The sequence below is a fragment of the Micromys minutus genome (genome assembly GCF_963924665.1).
Source record: "Micromys minutus genome assembly, chromosome: 10".
Lineage (NCBI taxonomy): Eukaryota > Metazoa > Chordata > Mammalia > Rodentia > Muridae > Micromys > Micromys minutus.
The window spans coordinates 66,296,484-66,310,292 of record NC_137979.1 but is presented as its reverse complement, the minus strand read 5'-3'; the positions used below and the strand labels follow the sequence as shown (position 1 = coordinate 66,310,292).

At 44.9% G+C, this 13,809-nt stretch overlaps 1 protein-coding gene across 2 annotated transcripts in view; it reads right to left on the bottom strand.

The window, feature by feature from the left end:
* FOXK2 (forkhead box K2) overlaps window positions 1-13,809 on the bottom strand; it is a 47,154-nt gene that overhangs the window by 3,185 nt on the left and 30,160 nt on the right. The window contains exons 5-8 of one of the 2 annotated variants that reach the window (XM_080922283.1): window positions 10,366-10,559; window positions 9,482-9,657; window positions 7,995-8,291; window positions 7,004-7,213 (exon numbers count right to left, since the gene is read on the bottom strand). In XM_080922283.1, the coding sequence (XP_080778409.1) occupies window positions 7,004-7,213; window positions 7,995-8,291; window positions 9,482-9,657; window positions 10,366-10,559 (877 nt within the window). The remainder of the gene's footprint in view (window positions 1-7,003; window positions 7,214-7,994; window positions 8,292-9,481; window positions 9,658-10,365; window positions 10,560-13,809) is intronic. The other variant, XM_080922284.1, reaches the window with a different exon arrangement.

Below are 13,809 nucleotides of genomic sequence, written 5' to 3'. Positions count from 1 at the left end.
CAAAAGCATAAGCTATAGAAAGGTCAGAACTGCCAAGGCAAGGAGAGGCTCTGCTTACCTGGAGGACAGAAAACTGTTTCCTCCAAATAAGAAATAAGGTTGTTCTGGTTTGAGAGATAGCCATTTCTCAGTTGTTCAAGACATCATCTAAAGCATATGTCTACAAAGAAGACATGCTTACACTAGGAAAGTAGCTTAGAACATGTGACCAAGCCTAAGAACTTGAGTTCTACACTCAGAACATACACGGTGGAAGAAAACTGACTCCCACAAGTTACTCTCTGACCTTCATATGCACACCCCCCTCCAGTGCAATAAATCTTTTTTGGAGGGGGTATCTAGTAGATAGATATCCACATCTCACCCCCCCCCCTTTTTTTGATAAGAGTCTCGATATGTGGCTTTGGAACTCAGAGACCCACCTCCCCTGCCTCTAGAGTGCCAGAATTAAAAGGTTCAATAGCATATCCAGCCCTGACTATTCTAAAGACTAAACTTCCAGCTGAGGCAGTGGGCAGTGTTGCATGCCTACTTGTCTGAGGGAACCACTATTACCTGACTATTAACACAATGAACTTGAGGGTTTCTGTCAAAACTATTCTTTGCGTAAGATAAACACTGAGCAAAGCAAATTACCTGCCAACCTAAATGGGCCTCACCTCATTAACTGAGGAGCAAGACTGAGGACTCTCAGTGAAGAGTCCTGTCTCCACTTAGACCTACTACAGCAGACTTAAATGAGCAGACTAGGTCCATTTTTCTAAGGTCGAGAGCCTCCTGCACACATTACCAGCCTGTACCGCCACAACCTGCAAGGTGTCTTTTCTCCTAACTGCAGATCCTCACGCTAAGCCCTGCTGGTTGTTTCTCTAGAAGGTTCCAAAATACAGGTGCCAATGGAGGTTGCTACTGTTCTTTCAAGCTTAAGCCATCTTTACCACAGGGGGTGGTGTTCCTGACATATTAAGTCATCGCATCACCAGGGGAGCAAGAAGCTGAACAACTGAGAAAGCGCACCGGCTGCTTTGCTTCACACCAGCTGACTACCTACGAAGGGAAAGAACCCTATCCTCCACCCCAAGTGGACGAAGCCCCTTCAAGTTGTCAGACTCTTTAGAGCAGAGCCTTACAGCTCCATAGGCACCAGTAAACATGATCACAGCATGAACACACCACAAAGGAAGAGAAAACCCTGCTCTTGTTCCACACAGAGCTTGGATGATTTTTATTACTTAAGGCTGGGGGATAGAACCCAGGGTCTTGTGCATGCTAGGCACCCCATCGTACCCCGTTGTACACACAGTGCTGCCATGGGGACTTGGGGAAGCGTTAAAATACACTGTCAGTGACAGTCATGTCAGCAAGCAGCTATGGAGAAGGCTCTAGCTCCCCTTTCTCAGCTCTTCCCTATGTGGTTGATGCTGAGTGTGGCCAGCTGCCTAATCATCCCTAAGTGTGCGAGACACAGTGTTCAGGGCCTGGGCAAGGGGCCTAAAGATCTTCAGACCCAGGTTATCTCCAGCCTGCCTTGAAACTCAAATCTCCACTCCACAGACTCATGCCAGAGACTCATTCCTCAGAACTTCTGCTACAAATGGCTCCCACACAGGTCCTGCCCCACCTACTCCCTTAGCTGTGAGAGAAAAAAAAAAAAAAGAGGATTTGAATGCAATACAAGCAGGGGAGCCTCCCCACCCAAGCCAAGTCTACAGTGCTGTGAGCACTGTGCAGAGAGAGGAGCTGCTGTGCTGGTCCTCACTGCACGCCCACATCTTGCCAAAGTTTGTAGGTACACAGGAAGCTACAGAAATATAACTAGAAAAATACCATCAAATACAAGTATCTGGGAAGTGTCAGGAGAGCACCAACTCAGGATATGATGTCACTGCTGTGGCTTCAGCATGAAGACTGTTCTCACAGTAGATTAGAACCATTATGAGGGACTCCCTGCATTATAAAATACCACCCTGACTAGTACCACAGGACAGCAGAAAGGTCTTCAATAGGAGGTAGTGCCTTGATACTGGCCAGGTCAACAACCTTAAGAGACAGTAACTTTTTCACTAATTATGACTTATCTAGTGTTAGATACTGTTACAGTAACACATATGGACCAAGACAGGGGTCTAATGGAGAGTCAGTTTTCTTAACTCACAAAGGTTTAAATGATTAATTAGTAATTCTGAGAACCATGACAGACATGATGTCCGCCCAGCCAGAGAGAGCAGCAAAGTGTACAAGTCCAGCCTGGGGTACAGAGCATACAGACTGCACAACAGGTAGCAAGAGACTCAGACAGCTAAGCTCTGGTCACATAAATACCAGCTATCAGCCACTGAGCCAGCCTTTATGGGGTGACCCTCATGGAAACATCTGCATTCTGAAAATAATCCTCCACTTCAGGGAAGAAAGAGCAGAATGCTGGTAGGAGTGCAGGGTCCACAGTCTTGGAGCACACGGAGCTCCGGTTCTTCATCTTAAATGCTCATAAATACTGGGCTTAGGGTGTCTCTTTAACCCCACCACGCGGGAGCCAGAGTCAGATAGATTTTTTTGAGTTCAAACTTAGCTGGTCTTTATAGTGAGTTCTAGGCTAGTCAGGGCTACATAGAGCCTGACTCAAAAAAAGTAAAAAGAAATTGCATGAGGATATAGCTCAGCAATACAGTTCTTGCCTGGCATGTGCATGGTAACTGGTTTAATCCCCAGTACCATAAAACTAACTAACTAACTAACTAACTAACTAACTAGCTGACTGACTAACTCACTGACTGACTGGATAGACTGATGGACTGACTGATTGACTGGACTGACAGACTGAACTGACTGGATTGATGGACGAATGGACACGGCACTGGATGCCAATCAAGAAGACTGCAGTTAATTCCTAGCACCCACATGACAACCATAACCATCTGTAACTCCAGCTCCAGGAGCTCCAACACCTCTGGCCTCTGTAAGTACCAGATGTACTTACAGACAGTGACACACAGATATACATGCAGGCAAACACCTACACACAAAAAGCAAGATGGTCACAAATACACAGTACCAGGATGCTTAACCATGTGTCCAGACCTTGATTCAACCCTCAGTACTATTTTATTTGTTACTAAGAGAGACTGGTTTAGGATTTTGTGATTCATCTGCTTCCGGCTTCCAAATACTGGGATTAAGGTATATGCCACCATTCCAGACATTCTTTAAAAGATATTTACTGTTTATATATTATATTTATAATCACATACAATAATATGTCATTTATGTACCACAGTATAATGTGTACAGGTCAGAATTTGTAGGAGTTCAGGTCTCTCCATGAGTTCAGGTACTGAGGCTTGGTGCCAAGTACCTTTATATAATGGGCCACCCAAGGACCCAATTCACAGTACTGCTAAAAGAATGACAGATATACACACATATACACTGAGAGGGAGAAAGAGAAAGAGAAAAAGAGTGAGACAGGCCCTGGACTGAGAAAAAGCAACAGGGTACTGAGTAGATCCACCCATGGAAGGGCTGTGCAGAGTCACCTTGAGCATGAGCCTCATCAGAAGGCTGGCTGAGAACCTCACCCATCTCCTGAACAGACACCAAGTCCTAGGCACCTAGCCCTTCCCTCTGCATAATGTCATGAGTGTCAATACTGACACAGCTACCCTCAGGGAGGATGTGCTGGACCAGAGAGGAGCTTCTGGTACCAGGAGGGCACATCGGGTTTTTCAATACAAGAACTCAAACAAGGGTGGCAAGGGCACTGATGTAGGTAGATGCTCACGCATGTGTGTGAGCCACCACTGCATGTCTTCCCTCATCTCTTCTCCACTTTAATTTTGAGGAAAAGTTTCTCACTTGGCCTGGAGCTTCTATACCTAGGCATGGTGCTACATACTATAGTTGTGACTATCTAGGAGGCTGAGGTTAAATCCCTGGAACATGCCATGCAAGCATTCAGTCACAGAACCACACCCTAGCCATGAAACCCTCCTGTAAAAAAAAACACCAGCTCCAATGATCTCCACTTCCGACTGAGCTGAAGGAGAGCCACAATCAAACGTTTTAAGAGTCTGCAGAGTGCTGGTCTACTTCCAGAGGATCCGAGTCTGGTCCCCATCACTCACATCAGCTTATAATCCAATCTAACTCCACTTTCTGGGGTTAATCTTTAAAAAAAAACAAAAAAAAAAAAAAAAAACACAACAACAAAAACCTGCTCCATAAAGCAGGTTTAATGAGGATGCTTGGGCTCTTCCATGGACTTCCATTTACTTATTAATTTTGTGCATATGCCACAGTTCTCCTTCCTGGAGATGTTCCATGGATGGGGCTCCAACGAGATTTCGGAACAGGAAGTACCAAGAGCAGTATTCTCTGCTTCCAGTTTCTTCACTCTCTAACAATTCACAAGTCCAAACCCTCCACAGTTAAAACACTGCTACACAGCACAGCCTTAGAAAACGTGAGGATTCTGAAGTAGCATTCAAGTACTCAAACCTCAAGCTGCTCCTTCCTGGGCTACATTGGCCATCTGCACTGGCTGGTTTTGTGTCAACTTGACACAAGCTAGAGTTATCACAGAGAAAGGAGCCTCCCTTGAGGAAATGACTCCATGATATCCATCTCTAAGGCATTTTCTCAACTAGTGATCAGGGGGGAGGGCCCCGCCCATTGTGGGTGGTGCCATCCCTGGGCTGGTAGACCTGGGTTCTATAAGAAATCAGGATGAGCAAGCCAGAGGGAGCAAGCCAGTAAGTAACATCCCTCTTTGGCCTCTGCATCAGCTCCTGCTTCCTGACCTGCTTGAGTTCCAGTCCTGACTTCCTGTAATGATGAACAGCAATGTGGAAGTGTAAGCTTTCCTTTCCTCCCCAACTGCTTCTTGGTTATGATGTTTGTGCAGAATTAGAAACCCTGACTAAGACACCACCTATAAAAGGCTGAGGATAGCATTTCTTTCTGCCATGTGTCTTCTGACATACAACTTCTTACACCCTGGGTCACAACACTGAACATGGATGTTCCCTGACAAAATGGCAATGGTACAAGGTTTCTGACTAGGCAATCACCCCACCCCACCCCAAAAATCAAACACACAATGAGTCAGGTTTAGCAGCCCGGGTTTGATCACAAGCACTCTGCACTTCTCATGCCGCTAGGCCATGGAACGTCACGGAGGGCTTTGGGGAATGGAACCTCCTGGCTCACTCGTGCATCTTTATTAGAAATGTAATGTTTAATGTGTACACAAAATTTTCTAAGATCAAATAAACACTGTCCTTTAATTTTGGGGGTATAATATTTTTCTACCATTATTCACAAACATTTGAATATCAAATCAGCCTATCTTTGCATTACATTGTTGAAATGTTAAAAACTGTTTCAGTTGCTAACAGTTTTCATTTAAAAAATTCATCCAATAAAATTTGTACTGGGATTTGAACAGCCAACAATTAATGACCATACATATTTTTCTGCTGTCCTGTACTATGAGGAATGGTGTCTCCTTGGCGAGTATAAGTCTAACTATAAGGCTAGGGAGATGACTGAGCAGGTAAAGGCATTTACTGCCTGTCCTGCTAAACTGCCACTAGAGTTCAATTCCAGAAACCTACACAAAGGTGGAAAGAGAACAGATTCCACAAAGTTGTCCTGACTTTCACATGCATGCACTGTACCATATGCAGTTTTATAACTCTTTAAAATTTGTTTTTATTCTGTGCATGCTTATAAATCTATATGTGCATATGAAAACTCATGTATATGGGTGCCTGCAGAGGCCAGAAGATGCTGTCAGATCCCTTGGAGCTAGAGTTACAGGTAGCTGTGAGCCACTTGATGTGAAGGCTGGGAACTGAACTCAACTCATGACTCCAGAAGAAGAGCAAGTGCTTCACTCACAATCTCATCAGCCCCAGTTTTTAAAAGAACATACCAACTCTGAGAAGCGTGAAGCTAAGTCCTACAGTATCAAACAGCGAGACAAGATTTAATTCTTTATGTAAAAGTAACTAAGCACTGATACCTTATTAGTATGCAGTTGATTTTGTCTTCACGGGACAGCATAAATTGGCTCAGCAAGTAAAGGTGCTTGCTGATCCCAAGACCAACTCAACAAGGTTGTTCTCGGACCTGCACATTCACAGTTTTTATTCCTGCTGACTTAGGAAGAGAAAGCAGTGCACCAACAAGTGTCCATCTCTCTGCTCGCCACCAGCAGATACAACATGGCCGCCCACCTTGAGCTCCATGGTGGATTATATCCTCAAACTCTGAGCCACAATTAATCCTTTCTACATGAAATGGCTTCCTGTTAAGTATTTTGCCACAGAGACAAGAAAGCACCTATTTCCACCTATATGTCTGGAATACTGAAAAGATTTCTGGGAGAGCAACAGAAAAAAAGTTTGGTGGTTAGGAACACTGGCTGAGGCTGGAGAGATGGCTCAGTGGCTAAAAGCACTAACTGCTCTTCCAGAGGTCCTGAGTTCAATTCCCAGCAACCACTTGGTGGCTCACAACCATCTGTAATGAAATCCTATGCCTTCTTCTGGTATGTCTGAAGACAGCTACAGTTTACTCGCATACATCAAATAAATAAATAAATCTTAAACAAAACAAAACACTGGCTGAAGAACCATGTTCAATCCCCGGCACGCACAAGGCAGCTGCTTGTGACTCTAGTCCAGGGGGTCTGATACCCTCTTCTGGCCTATATGGGCACTGGATGCATGTGGTGTACAGATGTATATACAGGCAAAATAACCATAACCATAAATATAAATAAATGAATGAATGAAAACAGAAAAATCTCTAGAAGTTAAGGGGCTGTGGCAGAAACATTTTAGGCCCCACTCTAATGAAAGCTTGCTGGCGAAATCCCCCAGCGCCACTGTACTGCCCAGGGCTTCAAAATTGTAAAGTCAGGACAGAAGCAAACAGGGAACTCCCTCGAGCTGAGAGCCCCAGAGCCAGTGAGGGGCACGGAATGCATGATGCTGCTTACCATTGTTCACCTGGCTGTGCACTGCTGTAGGCATTGGTACCACATGAGTTCCATTTTGCGTTACAGTTTTTATTGGAAGCTGGTGTTGACCTAAAGGCGCCTGCTGCACTATGGTCACTGTCTGAACAGGGGTGCCCTGTGATGTCTGGATGATTCGGCTAGCAGCGCCTAGTGTGGCTGGACTAATTGCAGGGACAGGTTCTACTTTCACTGAAATCAAAAGAAAAGGGAGAGAGATGATATACTGCTGAAAAGCTGAGATTTAGCAGTTTTAAAAACAAGGATGGCACAAGCTTAATCCCAATGTGAGTATCCCATGACCGACCGCCACTGCAGCTACCGCCAGACAAGCTCACAGTAAGGGCAGTCTTGAAACTGTGTATTTAAAAAGAAGGGGAAAAAAGGGCAAAAAGGCTTGGGGAAGAGGCAGGATATAGCTCAGAACAAGAGCAGAGGAGTGCTTGCCTGGCATTTATAAGGCCCTGGGTTGAACACACAGTACTGCAAAAAATGTTTAAAGTCAAGCAATGCAATAGAGAGAGGCCTCAATGGTTAAGAGGACATACTACTCTCACAGCAAACCTGGCTTGATTCACAGTACCCATGTTGGTCAATGACTCAAGTTCCAAGAGGATCCACCAGCTATAACCTCCAAGGGCACCTGGATTTGTGTGTGCATGCACACATGCACACATGAACACATGCACACGTGAGAGCACACTTGTGCGCACGCACACACACATACAACCGAAAAACAAGTAAAATCTTTAAAACCAAGTAGCACTGGATTAGGGGTGTGGCCTGGTGAAGGAGGTTTCTCTAGGATGTGTGTGGAGCCAGGTTCAATTTCCAGCACTGCCAACCCCCAAAAAGCCAGCAAAGAAACAACAAAAACCCCAAGGAACACATGAAAACAGGCAGAACAAATGATCCCTTGGTCTTGGGTGAATCAGGAATGAGAAGCTAATGGGAGATTTTTTTTCTTGCTCACCTCTGACTTCTCTGTGGTCGCCATTCTCTTGTGGTTCAGCTTTAGGAGGAGCCAGCACCGCAGCCTGAGTGACCACAGCTTGTCCGGCAACTGTGTATGTGTTTGCTGGGGCCAGTCCAGCCACACTGGTGACCGCTACCGCTGGCACCTGATGAACAACATGTACCGTCTGCACAACAGGTGGCTGAGAGGTGGGTGTGGCCACTGGGGTTGCAACAGTGTAGGTGACAGGCTTAATGGCCGGGGGTAGCTGCCGCTGGACAGTAATTAAGACGGGCTGACTAGAGAGAGGCGACCCTGTTGGGAGACATGAGCATTGTTGAGCTTGCACAGCCGCTGGATTTAACAGTTCCCACACTGAGCTCTTACTTACATGAACACTTTCAAATATAGAACATTCATTACTAAGGAGAGATATATAATATCGTTTCATTAAATGTTTTCAATATTTATTTTTGTTTACCTGATTAAGTGTTTTACTTGCTTTTGTGTTGGTGCACCATGTGTGCCTGGTGCCCGAAGAAGTTTGAAGACGGCACTGAATCCTCTAGAACTGAACTACAATGTGGGTACTAGAGACTGAATCTGAACCCAGGACCACTGCAAGAGCAGGGGATACTCTTAACCACTGAACCGTCTCTTCCACTCAGAATGTAGTATCTTATCAGGGACATTTGGTTTCCATATCTAATTACTAAAAACCGCAGACTCTGTTTCGTTCTGATTTCTGACAATACCTGTTTCTAGGGTTCCTCCTTCAAGAATATGCGCTATACGAGGGCCTAAAGCCATGTCACCTGCACCCAGAACCAATACTTTCATTCTGGTAGAACAGAGACACAAAACTCAGAAAACAGACAGGCTTTCAGAGCCACTGCCCTTTAGCCTTCAGCAAGTGGACATCAGCAGCTGGAAACAGGTAGCAGAGAAAGGTCTCTCTGGGACATCGGGCCTAGAGGTCAAAGTGCCCAACTTCTAATCTACCAAGGCACACATTTTATTCTAGATTGTGGCTTGCAACTGAACAGGAAATACTAATCTATTTGCTAAATGGAAACATTTTTGTTTCAAGCAGTGCCTAGTTTGTTTAACTTCTTTTGGTGGGGAAAGGGCTTTTTTTTTTTTTTTTTTTAAAAAGGAAGCAATTGAGAAATACTGATTCTTTTTAGTTTTGTTTTTAGGAACAAGGTTCCACTATATATGCCAGACTGGCCTTACACTCACAACAATCCTTGTCTCAGGCTCTTGGTCATCAGACAGTATGGTCACACAGTACCACACCTGCATGCCAATTTAAAAAAAGAGAAAAGATCCCAGTGTTTTTCCCAAAACCTTCCTGCCCCACAATGCTCAGGTACTTGTACAATGTGCCAAGTGCCAGGTACAAAGCTTCCCGAGGGCTCTGCTGCTCCTTCAGTGCCAAATGCAGGCATTTTTGTCTGGCCCCACTCCCAGCCCCTTGGCCATCTCTTCTCCTGTGGTCTCACCTGGTGCACTCTGGGCAAACCTCGCCTCCTGGATGACAGCAAGTTTGGGCTGTGAAGCGCCAGGCTCAGGCTCCAAGGGGGCTGGGGAGCCTTCCCTCGACAGGCTCTCGGGGGTCTGGGCGCCACTGGAGTGAGCAGACAGCACTCCGGCATGGTTGGGAGAAGCTGGGGCACTCCTGGGCCAAAAGAAGACAGTGAGATTTTTACAGTGATGCCCTAGAAAGCATGTGTCCATTCCATCTTTATAAAGGGAAGCCTCTGTCCTCTGCCAACTGAGTGCAGGTTTGTATCTGACCTTCTCTGTCCTCACATAAAGAGTGAGCTAAAGACCCAATGAGGCTCAGTGGCAGTACCAGTGCTGTGCCATACATGCCAGAGGCTGCTCAGTTCCATGAGAAGGGTACTATCCTCTCAGAGCACTTTCTATGCAACCAGTCAGCAGGAATCAGCAGTGAGCAGACTGTGGGGCCTTAAGGCTTCTAGTAACCTCATTTCTTTTAGGTTAAAAACATTCTTAATGAATGTGAAGCGTCCGGTTTTAAAATCAGGCAAATGAGAGATGTTGAGTTTACAAAACTGAAAGTCACTTTAAAGAACTGTTCACATACCAAAAGAAATGAAAACTACCAGGTGGCTCCATGACCTTGCCTACTGGAGTCTAATTACTCTAAGATATGCATTAAGTTCAAGGAAACAGCAAGCGTACGGGGTGGGGGGGGGGCCACGAGGCAGTAGGAAATAGAAACACAACCAACCTTTTCCCAGCTCCCCACCCCAACACCAGTACGGCATCCACAGGTCTTCGTTTTTGGAAGGAACCTCTGCCAACATGCTGAGGTGGTGTTATTGACAGTGAGTGCAGGCTCTGGTTCCTGTGTCCTTACCTAGAGGAGAGAGGTCCCAGGGGGGTTCTAAAGCAAGGCACGCCCCTAGGCCGTCTTTTCCTAAAAGCCTGCTCTACCAGCTTGCTCTCGGAGGCAGGGTCTATCCTCCAGAAGGAGCCTTTGCCTGGTTCTTCCTGGGAACGTGGCACTTTGATGAAATAACGGTTCAGAGAGAGATTGTGGCGAATTGAATTCTATGAAACATAAAAATACGTAGAGTTCACTTTGTTGAGAAGTGAGTATGCGCCCGAGCTTAGTGTCCTGGAAAGCAGAGACCTAGGGCTCAACTGCAGACGCGACAGTGAGGCCTAACCCCCACCCACCCTGTGATCAGTGAGTGAGTCTGCTCTGGGTTGGAGCCTCTGTGGTCACAACTTAGGGACTCTCGGGTGGGGAGGGGGAACCTGGGCATAGAAGGGCTAAGGCTCTGTCATTTCCCATTTTTTCCTTTCAAGGTAGGAAACAGGCTTGTTTCTTGTTACTACCACCTTGGTTTCTGCCAGATGGGAGTCAATACTGTATTACCAACTGTTTCTGTTTGGAGACAAACAGCTGACATAAGCCACCCCTTTAAAATGTTTGTTACACTGTGTTTCTGATGAAAGAATCTGTCATGCCATTTTAAAAAACATCTGTACAGCATAAAGTATTCATTTAGCAAGTCAGCAAAGCCCAGTGGCTCTGTGGCTCCACTTTCCAGTGCAGCACATCCATGCGATTATTTGATCTTCATCAATAATTCCAGTGGGGAAGGAGGGAAAAAAAATCAACTCCTAAGTCCTCATTCTTCTTCAGAAAGTTCAGCTTCAGGTTTTCCAAGGGTCTGAGATAGTGTCTGACTTATGACCACCAGCTTGTGGCCACCACACTGAAGTACACACAGGACAAAAGTCATAAATTAACAGCTACTATCTCATATTCTTAGATCACTTAAAAATCAGTTTCAAAATGGTAATAACTTAAAATCTGGGGATATCTAAAAAGCCTCAATTTTCTGTATCCCCCATTAACATTCGAATAAAACTAGCCATGGCTTGAAGTTCTGACTTGTCACAGGCAGATAAGAAATCTATCAGATGTAGGGTATTCCTTTATAGTCACTTCCAGAGACTGGTCCAGAACCAGTCAGTCACAGGTAGGAAACAAGCCTCTGACTGTGGACCTGAGTTACATCATGGACAGTGTGAAGTAGCCTGGCTGTGTCTGGCTTGCTGAGATTTAGAATAGTTGAATAAAACAACATAATTGCTTCGAGGTCTTGTTATCGGGTATTGCTGACAACCAACCTTTCTTCCAATTCCAGAAAATCAAAGGGGAGTGTTCTTGGTGCCCATCAAACATAGAAGGCAAACCATCACCGGCTGTATTCAGACCTTTCAGGTTTGCAGGAGAGGCAGAGTCAAAGGCTGTATGTTAAGAGAAGCAAGCAACCCAAACAAAGATAACACAGGCTCAGCATCCATAATTTAAAAACCCAAACCCAAAACTTTGAGGGAACATGGTGCCCCAAGTAGAAAATCCCCACTTGTCCATGTGCCAAACTACCATCAAGCAATGGCACACTAGAAATACTACCAAAAAAAATTTCTGTCTGACTACATGTACAGGGGGAAAAAGTCAATTATCATGTTTAAATGGTTCTTTCCCCCAAGATATCTTGTTATAGACAGGTAAATATTCCAAGATCTGAGTCATTCAGATAAAAGTCAGTCAACTCAAAAAACACCACCTGAAAAGGGAAATCCTTATAGCTCTTGCAGTTAAACTGTTCCCTTCACTGAAGACTCTGTTCCACTCAGAACACAAAGCCACAGTATACAGACATTCATGGACCTTAGCTGCACTAGCTCATGAAAACAACTTAGTTCACACACCATCAGCATAGTGGGAATATGAAAGTAGTAACTAGACTCTGTCCTACACGAACCCTAAAGGCTGCTCCTCTCCCATTTATGTGCTGAGGACACTCATGTGGTGCTTGGGACCAGGGAACAGAACTTTTAGTTCTGAATATTAATTAACAGCCTCCACCTGGTGGGGCTGCTTCCTAACCACCACCTCCAGAGAGTCTGCACAGTATGAGGTCAAATTCATAAATGTCACCTGTAATATCTTATCCAACACCCTACAAAAAGGAGGAGAAAAGATTCTTAGTTCAGATACAAAGAGAAAAGCACCCATTTTTCATTATTATTTTAGGCCTATATTCTATGGTCAAGCCTAAGATAAATGTGTCTTCAATCTGCTCCTCTGATAAATGAATGTAACTTACGAATAATTGACTTTCTTCAAAAACAAAAGAGGGCTGCAGTTCTTCAATGCTAAACATAAAGATCATCTAAGAGGGCCCAAGCTTGGCTCCACACCTTGCTAGGAAGCTCCCATTCCAGCTTTAGCTTCCGTGGCTCAGTGCACTGTCTGCTACTCTAGTTCCTTCCTACTTTTTTGCAGGCACAACCAACATCCCTCTCCTGGCTTGTCGAGAGTGTATCTGTAACCCTAGTGATTCAAGAAGTGAGGCAGGAGTATCTCAAGTTCAAGGCCAGCGTAGGCAACATGGGGAGGCTTGTTAGAAATGGAGAGATGCTATAACAGAAAGTATAAACCTAAGAAACACATATTCCATCTTTCTATAAATCTAACTGCCCCATTTTGTGGTAGAATTTCCTCTGTAAATTACAAAGTAGCTGTTCAACACACAGACCCTATAATATCCTAAAAGTTAGACCCAGAGGCAGGCCTATGGATGCAGGGCATCCAAACACACTGGGATAATTTGATACAAGGTCTCCAACAGGCCTAAAGCTTGCCAAATAGGCAGTAAGTCCAATGGAGAGGCTCATATCCACCTCCCCAGCACCCTAGATTTTTTTCATGAATTCTGAAAATAGAACTCAGGGCCTCCTGCAAGCACTGTTTGTTTTTTTTTAACCAACTGATCTATTTCTTCAGCTCTGAAAATCCAACTTTCTTAAATGAACTGTTCTGTTAAGAAGTCTTCCTCCTAACTCAGAGAAAAGCCAGAATAAATAGGATCTGACATGTAGATTTAAGAAAAGCAGCTGAGCTCTCATGGCAGCACAAGACCAAATGAAGGTCAATGTCCCAAAGCCAAGGATGGGCAAGTTAGAAGTGCACACCCATCAAACCAGGCAGTGGTGATGCACACCTTTAATCCGAGCACTTGGGAGGCAGGGCCAGGCAGATCTGAGTTCAAAGCCAACCTGGTCTACAAAGTAAGTTCCAGGATGGCCACGGCTGTTACATGGAGACCCTGTATTGGGTTGGGCAACGGTGCATGTCCATGAATTAAAACAGATTCCAGAAAAATTAATCTCTCTTACACTAAGTGGCTCCAAATGGAGCCAGTAGGAACGAAACATTCCACACTCAGGTGAAAAACAGTCACCTTTATGATGTGTACAGAGAAGAACATGTCTGAGT